Here is a 13,870-nt window from a genome sequence, read left to right on the forward strand (position 1 = left end):
GGAGTCTCGCTCTGCCGCCCGGGCTAGAGTGCAGTGGCAGGATCTCAGCTCACTGCAACCTCCACCTTCCGGGTTCATGCCATTCTCCTGCCTCAGCCTCCTGAGTAGCTGGGACCACAGGCGCCCGCCACCACGCCCAGCTAATTTTTTGTATTTTAGTAGAGACGGGGTTTCACCGTGTCAGCCAGGATGGTCTCGATCTCCTGACCTCGTGATCTGCCCGCCTTGGCCTCCCAAAGTGCTGGGATTACAGGCGTGAGCCACCGCACCCGGCCGAATAATATAGTCTTATACACCAGGTACCTATGTGTGTGTTTGTATGTGAATAGACAAAAGGCTAGAATAGCACTATTTAATAGAATTATAATGTACCTCACAATATAATTTTAAATTTTCTAGTAGATGCATTTAAAAAGAAAAAAAACTAGTGAAAATATCAATAAATTTCATTTTACTCAATATATTCAAATTATTTCAACATGTGATCAATATTTTAGAAATCAAGATATTGTACATCTTTTTCCTAAGTCTTTAAAATCCAATATATAGTTTATGCATACAGCATATCTTAATTTGGACCAGTCACTTTCAGGTACCTAACAGCCATATATACGGCTACTGGTTGTCATCTTAGACAGTACAGATCTAAAAGGCTACACACCCAACTGTTAAGAACGGTTTCCTTTGGAGAGAGGGACTGGCTAGGTAGAGAATATGAAATGAGGAAATTTTAGTTCTCATTTTATCTTTTATTACATTTACAATGAATATTTCTATTTTATCATAAAACAATAAAACTGACTCCAACTACAGACCCTCCAGCATTATTCTAGATGCCCCACTAATAGAACTATCCTTTCCTCTGATATCAAGTCTAATTTCTCGGCCTCAATGATTCTGTTGTTACTCAAAAACCCTCTCTTCTTTGTGACCCCAATCCCTCACTGGTAATCTTTCACTCTTCACAGCTCTACAGTATTTCACCACATTTAATCTCTTCACTATCCAAACTCCTGTAGCCACTACTCAAAGGCTACAGGTGAGTTAATCACTTACTCATGCTTCATGATGTTCAATTGTGGGAGGGTCTGATTTGGGACCACAAAACTCATTCTTGCACAAATGTCCTTATAATCTTGATTCCTTCTCTCAAAGTCCTCCACGTGGGCAGCCAGATGGGAATTGACAATGCAAAAGGTGGTGTTGTGAAACACAAATCTCACAGCGACCCCACCTTTGTTTCCCTGTTAGCAAGAGTAATTATTCAATTAGTACACTGAACTAGCAACTGAACTTTACATGAACATGAATAATAATCAAGCTCATTTCCAAAGTAACTCACCATTTTCCCCATGATTCCAGTTCCAACTGTTTCTGTAGCAATATCACGAATATATCGACACTGATCCTTTCTGGCAAATATAAGAAGCATCATCCCGACAAGGCGTACCAGTTGAACCTATGAGTTCCGCGGAGTTATAAAAGGTTAATTTTAATACCAATCTTTGCCACATATCTAACGTCCCATGACTAATTTTTCATCAAGATGATATACCAATGCCCAAACCTGAATTCATATCCTCTAATTTCACAGTGGACCCCATCAAGTGGAAACCAATATTCTCTGGGGAGGCTCTAATCTGGCTCTGACCAGTAAGAGTTAAAAGCCTGGAGGGACAATGAGTACTTTCAGCTCTAGAGCCATTCTTTTAATCACTTCTTAGCCTACCAGGAGTAAGCAGCATTAAAAGTTCAAATAATAAAGCCACTACCCCAGCTTGTTCCTTCCACCTTTCCTTCCTAGTTTCTGATGTCTAATTTTCTAAGAAATTGAAATCAACCAAACAGCACTCCTTTTTACTTCACTGATTGCAACACATGCACCATGAGCCCATATTTCATACTGCTTTTCTGTAAAGCATTCAGTTCTGACCATGTCAGTGGGTAATCTCAATCTTCAAATTTTACTGCATAAATCAGAGCTCTTATGTGTAATTATTTCAAACTAAGTACTGATATATGAATAATAAAATTCTTTTTTCCCCTAAAAGCTATCTAAGCAATGAAAATACAGTATCCAAAAGCTTAGGGAAATTTTTTTCTAGGAAATACGGATGAATGATCAGTCTGCCCTATCCCAGTACTACACACAGAGAAGAATTCAATTAAACTGTTCTTTTCGAACAAGTTGTAGATAATGGAATAACTCCCGGTGAGCCCTATTTAGTCATATACTTAAAAAGATAATTAAATGAGGCTTACTTTTTTATACTTGGCTTTGGAATGCAAACCCCTCTCTACAGCCATGGACCATTCTTGTTCCTTTACAGATTCAAAGTAAAAAAAGGCTTCTGTGCTCAAGTCCAGTTCTTGGAATCTGAGGAAAAAAGGGATGTGAGATCTATACATATCCCATAATTATCTCTGGCTACCTCCTGTCCCATATGTTGAAACAGCAAATGAAAAAAAGATGGGAGAGAGATAAATTTTATAGAACTGCTCTGTTCACCCAAGCTATAAGTAACGACAAGTAGCTTTCTTTTCTAAACAATTCCCACAAGTACATTCATAAGCTATGCAAAAAATAAATCAAAATACCTCCCACAGAGGATAACAGTAGAGCTTTGCACTTATATCCTAGGAACTGTCACTGTTAGAACTGACCTCAAGTCTTAAGTTTCTATGCAGAATATATAGATTCCTATGGGTTTCAAGAAAGTTAGATGCTTCCTTACACCATTTTAGGTATCTGTTCCTTTCTGTTCTCACAAATTTGACCCACAAGTTAACTCTCGTGTATAGTCTACAGTAGGTTTTACCAAATTCTTTTTTAAAAAAGGCAAAAACATCATGTAAACTAACACCAAACATATAGCCAAAAGGAAATTCCAGAAGTGTTCTTTACCCAATGCAGTAGATATCAGGAGGACTGGGATCACAGTTCAGCCAAGGTTCTAACCCGCTATCTGGAGACTGGCCATTCACATTCCAAGTTCCAACAAAAAACCTAATACATAATATGAAAAGATAATTTGAAAACAAAGATGAAGTATAAACCAACAGAAGGTCTTTCTTTTCACTTCTATACAAAGGTATGTTCACAATATGCTAACATAATTCCTCAAAATGTTTTGCTACATATGTAAGAAAGATCTTTTGCATCTAGAACACAAAGGCAGTGGGCTTATTTTCTCTAAATTTTACATTAAGTAAAACTACGGAGGAAACCAAGTCTCTATTTTTAAAAAATGCAAAGGTAATTGCTATACCACATTTCCTTTCAATTAAGCTCCATCCAAACTCATACTTGAAAGGAGAGCTTACGGATGGGAAAGAGGTATCTTCATGCTGTAAGCTAGTCAAATATGGATAAATGTTCTATAAGGGGCTGTAGTTGACTCCAGAAATTCACTTCCTGAAGGATTACAAAGACATCTGTGTAGGAAATTCTGATGAGGCAGACATAGTATTAAGGGGGAAAGCAGAAGGGAAAACTCATGACTGTCTTAACTGTTTACACACAAATATAAGCATAGTGGGCAATATGAGGAACTGGAAGTTTTAGCACAGTGATATAGTTATGATTGAATTAGAATAAATGAGGCATGACAGGAAAGCAGATGGGACTAGAATCTTGGACTAGAAGGGTACATTCTGCTCATGAATAACAAAGAAAGGTGGTGTTGCTTCATGCATTGGTGATACATGCCACATGGTACCTCACATGCAGCATACACACACAGGTCCAGAAAAGAAGATGTCGACAAGTAAAGACGAAATAAAAAATAATACAGATCAAAGAATCCAAGATAGACCTCCCAATCAAGAGGACTGGGTGAAACTTTCTTTACTTACCAAAGTAAGTAAGTTAAGAGCTAGTGGTAATGATGGACTTTAATTTTCTAATATTGGCTGAAAAAAAAAAACTTAGCAGGCCAGATATATATATATAAACACGCTTGCTTATGGAATGTGCTAGGGGAAAATTCCCTAGTACACGTGACCTTGATTTGGTTCTCTAGGACTCGATAGAGACATTAGTAGACATGGCATAAATTAGTAGTTAGAAAGTCCAAGGGAAGGCCAAGCACAGTGGCTCAAGCCTGTAATCCCAGCACTTTGTGAGGCCGAGGCAGGTGGATTGCCTGAGTTCAGGAATTTGAGACTAGCCTGGGCAACATAGTGAAACCCAGTCTCTACTAAAAATAAAAAATAAAAAATAAAAAAAAATTAAAAAAAAAAATAGCCGGGAGTGGTGGCAGGCACCTGCAGTCCCAGCTACTCGGGAGACTGAGGCAGGAGAATGGTGTGAACCTGGGAGGCGGAGCTTGCAGTGAGCTGAGAGTGTGCCACTGTACTCCAGCCTGGGTGACAGAGTGAGACTCCGTCTCAAAAAAAAAAAATTAGTTGGATGTGGTGGTGTGTACCTATAGTCCCACCTACTTGCGGGGCTGGGGTGGGAAGATTGCTTAGGACTAAGAGGTTGAGGCTACAGTGAGCCATGATCTGCTCTCCAGCCTGGGTGACAGAGAGACCCTGACTCACAAAAAAAGAGAAAATAAAAGGGAAACTGTAGCATCTGCATTATTTTTGATATGCATGTTATTGGCCAGCATAGAGACAGGAGCTTGAAACAGGCGACCATTCCTTTTTATCATATTTTGATTCTTAATTAGGCNCCAAAAGCTTAGGGAAATTTTTTTCTAGGAAATACGGATGAATGATCAGTCTGCCCTATCCCAGTACTACACACAGAGAAGAATCAATTAAACTGTTCTTTTCGAACAAGTTGTAGATAATGGAATAACTCCCGGTGAGCCCTATTTAGTCATATACTTAAAAGATAATTAAATGAGGCTTACTTTTTTATACTTGGCTTTGGAATGCAAACCCCTCTCTACAGCCATGGACCATTCTTGTTCCTTTACAGATTCAAAGTAAAAAAAGGCTTCTGTGCTCAAGTCCAGTTCTTGGAATCTGAGGAAAAAAGGGATGTGAGATCTATACATATCCCATAATTATCTCTGGCTACCTCCTGTCCCATATGTTGAAACAGCAAATGAAAAAAAGATGGGAGAGAGATAAATTTTATAGAACTGCTCTGTTCACCCAAGCTATAAGTAACGACAAGTAGCTTTCTTTTCTAAACAATTCCCACAAGTACATTCATAAGCTATGCAAAAAATAAATCAAAATACCTCCCACAGAGGATAACAGTAGAGCTTTGCACTTATATCCTAGGAACTGTCACTGTTAGAACTGACCTCAAGTCTTAAGTTTCTATGCAGAATATATAGATTCCTATGGGTTTCAAGAAAGTTAGATGCTTCCTTACACCATTTTAGGTATCTGTTCCTTTCTGTTCTCACAAATTTGACCCACAAGTTAACTCTCGTGTATAGTCTACAGTAGGTTTTACCAAATTCTTTTTTAAAAAAGGCAAAACATCATGTAAACTAACACCAAACATATAGCCAAAAGGAAATTCCAGAAGTGTTCTTTACCCAATGCAGTAGATATCAGGAGGACTGGGATCACAGTTCAGCCAAGGTTCTAACCCGCTATCTGGAGACTGGCCATTCACATTCCAAGTTCCAACAAAAAACCTAATACATAATATGAAAAGATAATTTGAAAACAAAGATGAAGTATAAACCAACAGAAGGTCTTTCTTTTCACTTCTATACAAAGGTATGTTCACAATATGCTAACATAATTCCTCAAAATGTTTTGCTACATATGTAAGAAAGATCTTTTGCATCTAGAACACAAAGGCAGTGGGCTTATTTTCTCTAAATTTTACATTAAGTAAAACTACGGAGGAAACCAAGTCTCTATTTTAAAAAATGCAAAGGTAATTGCTATACCACATTTCCTTTCAATTAAGCTCCATCCAAACTCATACTTGAAAGGAGAGCTTACGGATGGGAAAGAGGTATCTTCATGCTGTAAGCTAGTCAAATATGGATAAATGTTCTATAAGGGGCTGTAGTTGACTCCAGAAATTCACTTCCTGAAGGATTACAAAGACATCTGTGTAGGAAATTCTGATGAGGCAGACATAGTATTAAGGGGAAAGCAGAAGGGAAAACTCATGACTGTCTTAACTGTTTACACACAAATATAAGCATAGTGGGCAATATGAGGAACTGGAAGTTTTAGCACAGTGATATAGTTATGATTGAATTAGAATAAATGAGGCATGACAGGAAAGCAGATGGGACTAGAATCTTGGACTAGAAGGGTACATTCTGCTCATGAATAACAAAGAAAGGTGGTGTTGCTTCATGCATTGGTGATACATGCCACATGGTACCTCACATGCAGCATACACACACAGGTCCAGAAAAGAAGATGTCGACAAGTAAAGACGAAATAAAAAATAATACAGATCAAAGAATCCAAGATAGACCTCCCAATCAAGAGGACTGGGTGAAACTTTCTTTACTTACCAAAGTAAGTAAGTTAAGAGCTAGTGGTAATGATGGACTTTAATTTTCTAATATTGGCTGAAAAAAAAAAACTTAGCAGGCCAGATATATATATATAAACACGCTTGCTTATGGAATGTGCTAGGGGAAAATTCCCTAGTACACGTGACCTTGATTTGGTTCTCTAGGACTCGATAGAGACATTAGTAGACATGGCATAAATTAGTAGTTAGAAAGTCCAAGGGAAGGCCAAGCACAGTGGCTCAAGCCTGTAATCCCAGCACTTTGTGAGGCCGAGGCAGGTGGATTGCCTGAGTTCAGGAATTTGAGACTAGCCTGGGCAACATAGTGAAACCCAGTCTCTACTAAAATAAAAAATAAAAAATAAAAAAAAATTAAAAAAAAAAATAGCCGGGAGTGGTGGCAGGCACCTGCAGTCCCAGCTACTCGGGAGACTGAGGCAGGAGAATGGTGTGAACCTGGGAGGCGGAGCTTGCAGTGAGCTGAGAGTGTGCCACTGTACTCCAGCCTGGGTGACAGAGTGAGACTCCGTCTCAAAAAAAAAAATTAGTTGGATGTGGTGGTGTGTACCTATAGTCCCACCTACTTGCGGGGCTGGGGTGGGAAGATTGCTTAGGACTAAGAGGTTGAGGCTACAGTGAGCCATGATCTGCTCTCCAGCCTGGGTGACAGAGAGACCCTGACTCACAAAAAAAGAGAAAATAAAAGGGAAACTGTAGCATCTGCATTATTTTGATATGCATGTTATTGGCCAGCATAGAGACAGGAGCTTGAAACAGGCGACCATTCCTTTTTATCATATTTTGATTCTTAATTAGGCTAATGTCTTAAATACCACCAGGCCACTGTGTTATACCTACTAACTTTTTAGACTCAGGAAGCAAAAGAGACACTAACCTGAAAGTCTGAATGTTGACATATTCTTTCTCTCGCTTTGCCAGGATATGTTTGATGAGACCCTCCCGCTGCCCAGATTGGGTATTTGGTACAAAGAGCTTCCGCATGGTGTTGGTTACTTTGGGCTGCTCCTTGTTAGAAGCTTCTTTTTCACGTGGAAGCCTAGCAAATAAACGAGAGATTCAAAAGTAAAATTGTTAAAACTATAATTCTCCTACAGGGGAAATATGTTTTCACATGGGACTTACATTTTATTCACTAAAGGGGTGGAGGTGGGGTTCCCGGTGAATCCCAGTAGGCTGATTTTGTGAATTTATTTTCTTGTCCAAATTCATAGAAGAAAATTGTCTTCAAATCCGAGAAGCCCTGAAAGACACAGACCCCAAAGTCAAAGGGGGAAAAAATCTAACATCCAACATATCCAGGGTAACAGGGCTTTGATTTGATCACAATTTGATCAGTGGCATTACTATACAGAAAGCTACCATAAGGGTAGAAATTACTTGGATTGGGATTTGAAGAAGCACACCCATTCCTGAAGCACTGATATACTAATTAGAACAATAGTTTACAATAACTTGGAACAGACTAGTAATAGCTAACATTTATTGAAGACTTAGCACAATGCCTGGTTGACAGTAAGGGAATATATCATTATCTCACTTAATCATCACAAAAAACCCACAAAGTTAGTACTATTAAAAATCTTCCCATATTACAGAAAAGAAAATGGAAGTTCAGAGTTGTTGAGTAACTCGATGAAGGTCGCATAACTAGTAAGTCCTTCACTTGGGATTCAAACCCAGGCTGTCTGGCTCTGGAGCTTGTACTTTCTACTATCCTCCTAAGCTGGCTCCTGAACAGCTACCATGCTACAGAAAGGATAAGGAGTGAATGCTGGTCAGTGGGTCTGGACTTGATAAAACTACTCTGCAGGAGAATGTGTCTGACATTGGCTTTAATCTACATCACCATATTTGGCCTGATAAAATCCACTGACTCTGCAATGACCATAGCAACAAGGGAACCAGGAACTTTTTAGTACCTGAAAAAACAGAAGGTTTGTCCTTAGTGTCTAATTTCTGGTACCAGCTAGATGAGTCCTTTTGCTCTGGAACAAGAAGTTGTGACTGAGCTGGAGAGATAAGGTTCATGGTCAGAAACTGGGAAGTCTTTCATTGAGTAGAATTTACCATAGCCAAAAGCCATTATTTCAACATTCCTTAAAAGCAGGGGCCAGCACCATCTTTGGATACAGTGGAAGAAACTAAGGAAATGAGGGCAGCTCTGGGGTCATCTAGGGGCAGAAGGAGAATTATAGTCTATGGTAATCTGTGCTTGCCATGACACTGAATATTCTGAAAACAGGCCTAGTGTCCTAAAAGCTGGGCAGATTTGTTCCCTAACCTATCCCTGTGTTCACTCCTGAAGAAAAAAAATCAGCTATCAGGGCTTCAAGGGTGAGGTATTTTGCCAATGGCCACTTTCCTCTGTATCAGCATGTCAGAATTCCACTCCCATTGAAATAGAAGAAAGAAAATTGCTGAGTCTTGAGTTACCTTTCTGAGCAGCAAGGACAGCTGAGAGGAACTTCAAACAGTGTTCCTCATCAGGGATTTCAAAGCGGCGCTCTCTGATCCAGTCCCCCTGAACCCGAATTTTGCAGCCACCTAAAAAGAATTGAAATCCATACATATACTGCTATGGGATAAAATGTTTTACTGGGATCATATTCTCAACTTATCAGGTTAATAGAAAGTCCAGAACACAAATATTCCAGATCTATAATATAGGAAGCACATGTACAAGATCAAGAGAGTCAGTACGACGGTGGTGGAAGGGGTGATGCAGAGAGGGAACCCTAAGGGAAGTGAGAACTCCTAGGGCTGATGAAACGTGTCAATGAGCAGCCCAATCTAAGGATATGACACACACTAAAATCATACTTTCCTGCGTTCTGATCTCTCTCTCAGACATCAAAGCAGGGACCTTCGAATTCTAGCAAAAGGTAAATTCCTCAAATCACCCTCCTCCCATTCCTTAGCTGGAAATTCCTATCATTTCAAGTCCAGATCATATTGTCAGAGTATCTGAAGCACAAGGGGAATAAAAGAAGTAGGACGGTTTGTCTGTAAGTACAGATTAAATTTACAAAATGACTTAAAAATAGTGATACTGAAGTATTCTGAAAAGAAGCATCTACAACTCATTACCTCAAGTTTAAAATGTATGTCTTGAATAAACATACAAAAACAATATAATGACCTATGCTCAGAAGTGGTTTGGTTCAAGTATAGCCCAATTGGAAACTAGGAGAATTAGAAGCAAAGTTAGCTAGGACTTTAATTTCTTATGTGTATAACATATTGTCTCCCCTTTTCTGATGCCCTATAGTTATCATCTATATCAACTGTTTGGATGTGGTGATCCAGGAAACCTATGTATTTGTTTCTATTCTTATTGTAACTGATTTATTACATACGTTGTTTTCTCATGCCTCTGGAAACTACAAGCTCCTTTAAGGGCAAGAGGCAGCATACACATGCAGGGTGCACATACAGGGAACCCAGCACTTTCAGCAGTCTAGGGTAACCAACTGTCCCAGCATTATATGGGACTCAGAGGATTCCTAGGACTCAGGACTTCCAATGCTAAGACTGGGAAAGTCCCAGGCAAATAAGGCTTGCTGGTCACTCTACTGGTGACAGTAACATTAGACTTCACAGACAGAAGGTATTTAATGACTGATGAACTGGACTCTTTAACACTTGTGAATAACAAATACATGAGAAAATGAAACGAAAATCCTAGTTTATTTTTTATGGTGGAAATTCACTTCTGAACCTTTGGCTTTTTGTCCTCTGCATTTTTTCTTGTTTCTATCTTTGTAAAGTGAGTTACAAAAAGGAACATAAAATGATTAGTTAGAAGAAAAGAGATAAAAATGGAGAAAAAATGTGAAAGAAGGCACCCTAATAGACTACAGATAAGAAAATTAATGAGGGTGCCACTGTAGAAAGGAAAAAAGAGAGGGAAGGAACAAAGTGTCAATTACAGCAGCCATGAAGATACAGGGAAAACTCCTTCAGGGCCTAACAAGTCCTTTCGTTCTCAGATAATTTATACTAAATGTGGTTTTAAAAGAGTAGTTTCTATCTGACATAAATTTAGAACAAAAACCCTTATTCTCTCTCACACACACAAACACACAATTCCTGAAAGACATATTTTAGCAAATACATAACTGACCTATTTAATGGGCCAGAAATTGCTTACAAAATAACGCTGGATGCTCCCTCACCATGTTGCTTGAGAAAGAGAACAAATTACCTCAAGACTCAACCTTCTACTCTTCTTGTCCATCCTGAAACCCTCTGCACCTCTATGATCTGCAAACACTCCTACATCCTCAACTTCATCTGAATATTCTCTGCATCTCTCAGTAGTTCTCAACTATGCATGCATTAAAATTACCAGAGGCACTTCATTTTTATTTATTTATTTATTTTTTGAGATGGAGTCTCACTCTGCTGCCCAGACTGGAATGCAGTGGCACGAACTCAGCTCATTGCAACCTTGTCCCCCGGGTTCAAGCAATTCTCCTGCCTCAGCCTCCTGAGTAGCTGGGATTACAGGTGCCTGCCACCACATCCGGTTAATTGTTGTATTTTTGGTAGAGATGGGTTTCACCATGTTGGTCAGGCTGGTCTCGAACTCCTGACCTCGTGATCCGCTCACCTTGGCCTCCCAAAGTGCTGGGATTTTAGGCGTGAGCCACTGTACCTGGCCACCACAGGCACTTTAAAAACAATATTGAATCCAGGCCCCACTCCAGGACAATTAAAACAGAATCTCTGGAGGTGAAGCCCAGGCACTCGGAGTTTCCCAGTGATCTGACCATATGTCCACACTAAAATTCAGAGTCTACCGCAAAACTGGCTGGTCCCTAGGAGAAGCACTTCTCCTACAACACTCTTGTATGTATGTATGTATGTATGTATTTATTTATTTATGAGATGGAGTCTCTATTGCCCAGCCTGGAGTGCAATGGTGTGATCTCCGCTCACTGCAACCTCCACCACCCAGGTTCAAGCGATTCTCCTGCCTCAGCCTCCCAAGTAGCTGGGATTACAGGCACGCACCACCATGCCCAGCTACTTTTTGTATTTTTAGTAGAGACGGGGTTTCACCATGTTGGCCGGGCTAGTCTGAAACTCCTGACCTCATGATCTGCCTGCCTCAGCCTCCCAAAGTGCTGGGATTACAGGCCTGAGCCACCGTGCCTGGCCTAACCCTCTTAATGGAGTCTGTTTATATTCTCTCACACCTGAAGTAATTTTTAGTTGGTGTCTTTATTTGTCCTAATAACACCACCAGACTATTCTTTCTCCTTCTCCCTCAGGCAAAATCCTTTCTCCTTTGAGGCTCATCCACTGGAATGTACCATTTCCTCCCTTTCCTCTACAAGATCATGCATCATCCTCCCAGAAACTTCAGAATCTAAGATAACACTCATAAGACTTTCTCTACACTCAATCTCCTGCCATTAACTTTGGGTCCCTTTAAAATCAGCACAGAAAACCCAGTTAACCCCTTCAACTTCCTCATCCAATGAGATTCCCCCTCCACCTCAGCCACCACTTCCTCAGTTGCTATTGGAACCCTCTCAGTTATACCCTGGATTTTGTCATCATAGAACCACCACCACTTCATAAACCTCTAATTCAAATATCCCTCCCTGATATGTTATTCCTTCCAACTTACTTGCTCATTATCCCCACTGTAACTTTTTTTTTTAACCTCATGGGAACCTCCAGCCCATTAATTTCTCCATTTTCTTACTATCCGTCAGCCCCTTCCTGTTCTCACTTCCCCTTTTACCAAACAGATGCCATCATTACACTCTTGCAAAAACCCCGAACTGCCTTACCTCTCTGTTCTTCCATGGTACCTACTTGGCTAAATACCAACCCTCATAAATCGAACTAATTGCTTTTCTGAACTTATACCTGAACAACCAGAGGGGGCAAATATGCACATCCACAACCAGATGGCTATCATTATAAATTCCTGATTGCCAATCTCAACTGGGTCCTCTATCATAGGAAGCAACCTAAGTTCCCACAGTCAATCAGTCTCCTACTACTCTCTGAAACAACTGTTTCACACCTACTCATTTATCCTCAAAATTTGGATCCCCCATCTTCTTGAGCTCTCTTATTCTAAGCAGAATGCTTCAGCTTATACTTCAGAGAAAAAATAAAGCTATCACATGGAAACTTATCTGTATTTGTACTCATCTCATCCTTTCCCTACTGATACAAGGAAGAAGATTCCTCCTATCAAGCCTCCTTCACTTTGAATTACAACCCCTCTGATTCTCTCAGTAATCTTACACTCACAACTATTCCCTAGACACATCCCCATATCCTTAACGCTTTCCCTTTCACTAGTTCCTCCACATTAGCATATAATCATGTTCTAAGTCCTTCTCATCTGAAAAACAAAAATATTCCTGGAGCTCTGATTTCCCTCCAACTCCAGTCCATCTCTATATTCCCCTGCAGTCATGTTTCTTTAAAAGACACACAGTCACAGACCTCCCATTTCTTACTTGAATCCATTCCAATATGACTTTCAAACCCACTACTTATCTGAAATTGCTTTAAGTTCACCAATAACCTCCATCCCATGGATATTCTTCAGTCATCTTATTAGACCTATTAGCAGAAATCAACAGTTAATCAGGGCTTGACATAATCTCTTCCAAAGGCTTCTATGATACCATACTCACCTAGTTTCTCTCTCTCTCGTCACTAATTTTGAGTGCCCTTTGAAGTATCTCTTCCTCTATCTAACATTTAAAAAGTGGAGCTCCTCAAGTTCAAACATAAATCTTTTTTCTCATTCTATACCAGTATTGTCCAATGGGACTTTCTGTGACTATAGGCATGCTCTAAACTGTGCTGTCCGATTTGGTAGCTAACAACTTGATATGCGACTGCTGCAACTGAGGGACTGAATTTCTCATTTTATTTCTAATTATTTTAAATAGGCACATGTAGCTAGTGGCTACTGTATTCGATAGCACAGTCCACACACAATCACATCATCTCTTACGATTTTGAGTATCATCTACGTGCTAGTGACCCAGACCTTTCTTCTGAGATTCAGATGCATACATTCACTTGCCAATTTATCATCTACACTCAAGTGTCTCAAAAAAAAATCTCAGCCAGGTAAGGTGGCTCACGCCTGCTAATCCCAGAACTTTGGGAGGCCGAGGTGGGCAGATCACCTGAGGTCAGGAGTTCCAGACCAGCCTGGCCAATAAGGCGAAACCCCCATCTCTGTTGAAAGTACAAAAATTAGCTGGGCATGGTGGCGGGCACCTGTAATCCCAGCTACTCAGGAGGCTGAGGCAGGGGAATAGCTTGAACCCGGGAGGTGGAGGTTGCAGTGAGCTGAGATCGCGCCACTGCCCTCCAGCCTGGGTGACAAGAGCGAGGTTCCATCTCAAA

The 13,870-nt window shown here is 40.1% G+C and overlaps 1 protein-coding gene across 1 annotated transcript in view; it reads right to left on the minus strand.

Moving 5' to 3' along the window:
* Window positions 1-13,870, minus strand: part of OCRL (OCRL inositol polyphosphate-5-phosphatase) — a 58,067-nt gene that overhangs the window by 28,370 nt on the left and 15,827 nt on the right. Inside the window, 9 exon segments of the mRNA XM_017854026.1 lie at window positions 1,057-1,244; window positions 1,343-1,459; window positions 4,863-4,977; window positions 5,505-5,606; window positions 7,350-7,511; window positions 7,587-7,689; window positions 7,692-7,715; window positions 8,395-8,484; window positions 8,909-9,019. Coding sequence (XP_017709515.1) covers window positions 1,057-1,244; window positions 1,343-1,459; window positions 4,863-4,977; window positions 5,505-5,606; window positions 7,350-7,511; window positions 7,587-7,689; window positions 7,692-7,715; window positions 8,395-8,484; window positions 8,909-9,019 — 1,012 coding nt within the window.

The sequence above is a fragment of the Rhinopithecus bieti genome, unplaced genomic scaffold (genome assembly GCF_001698545.2).
Source record: "Rhinopithecus bieti isolate Rb0 unplaced genomic scaffold, ASM169854v2 scaffold_35856, whole genome shotgun sequence".
Lineage (NCBI taxonomy): Eukaryota > Metazoa > Chordata > Mammalia > Primates > Cercopithecidae > Rhinopithecus > Rhinopithecus bieti.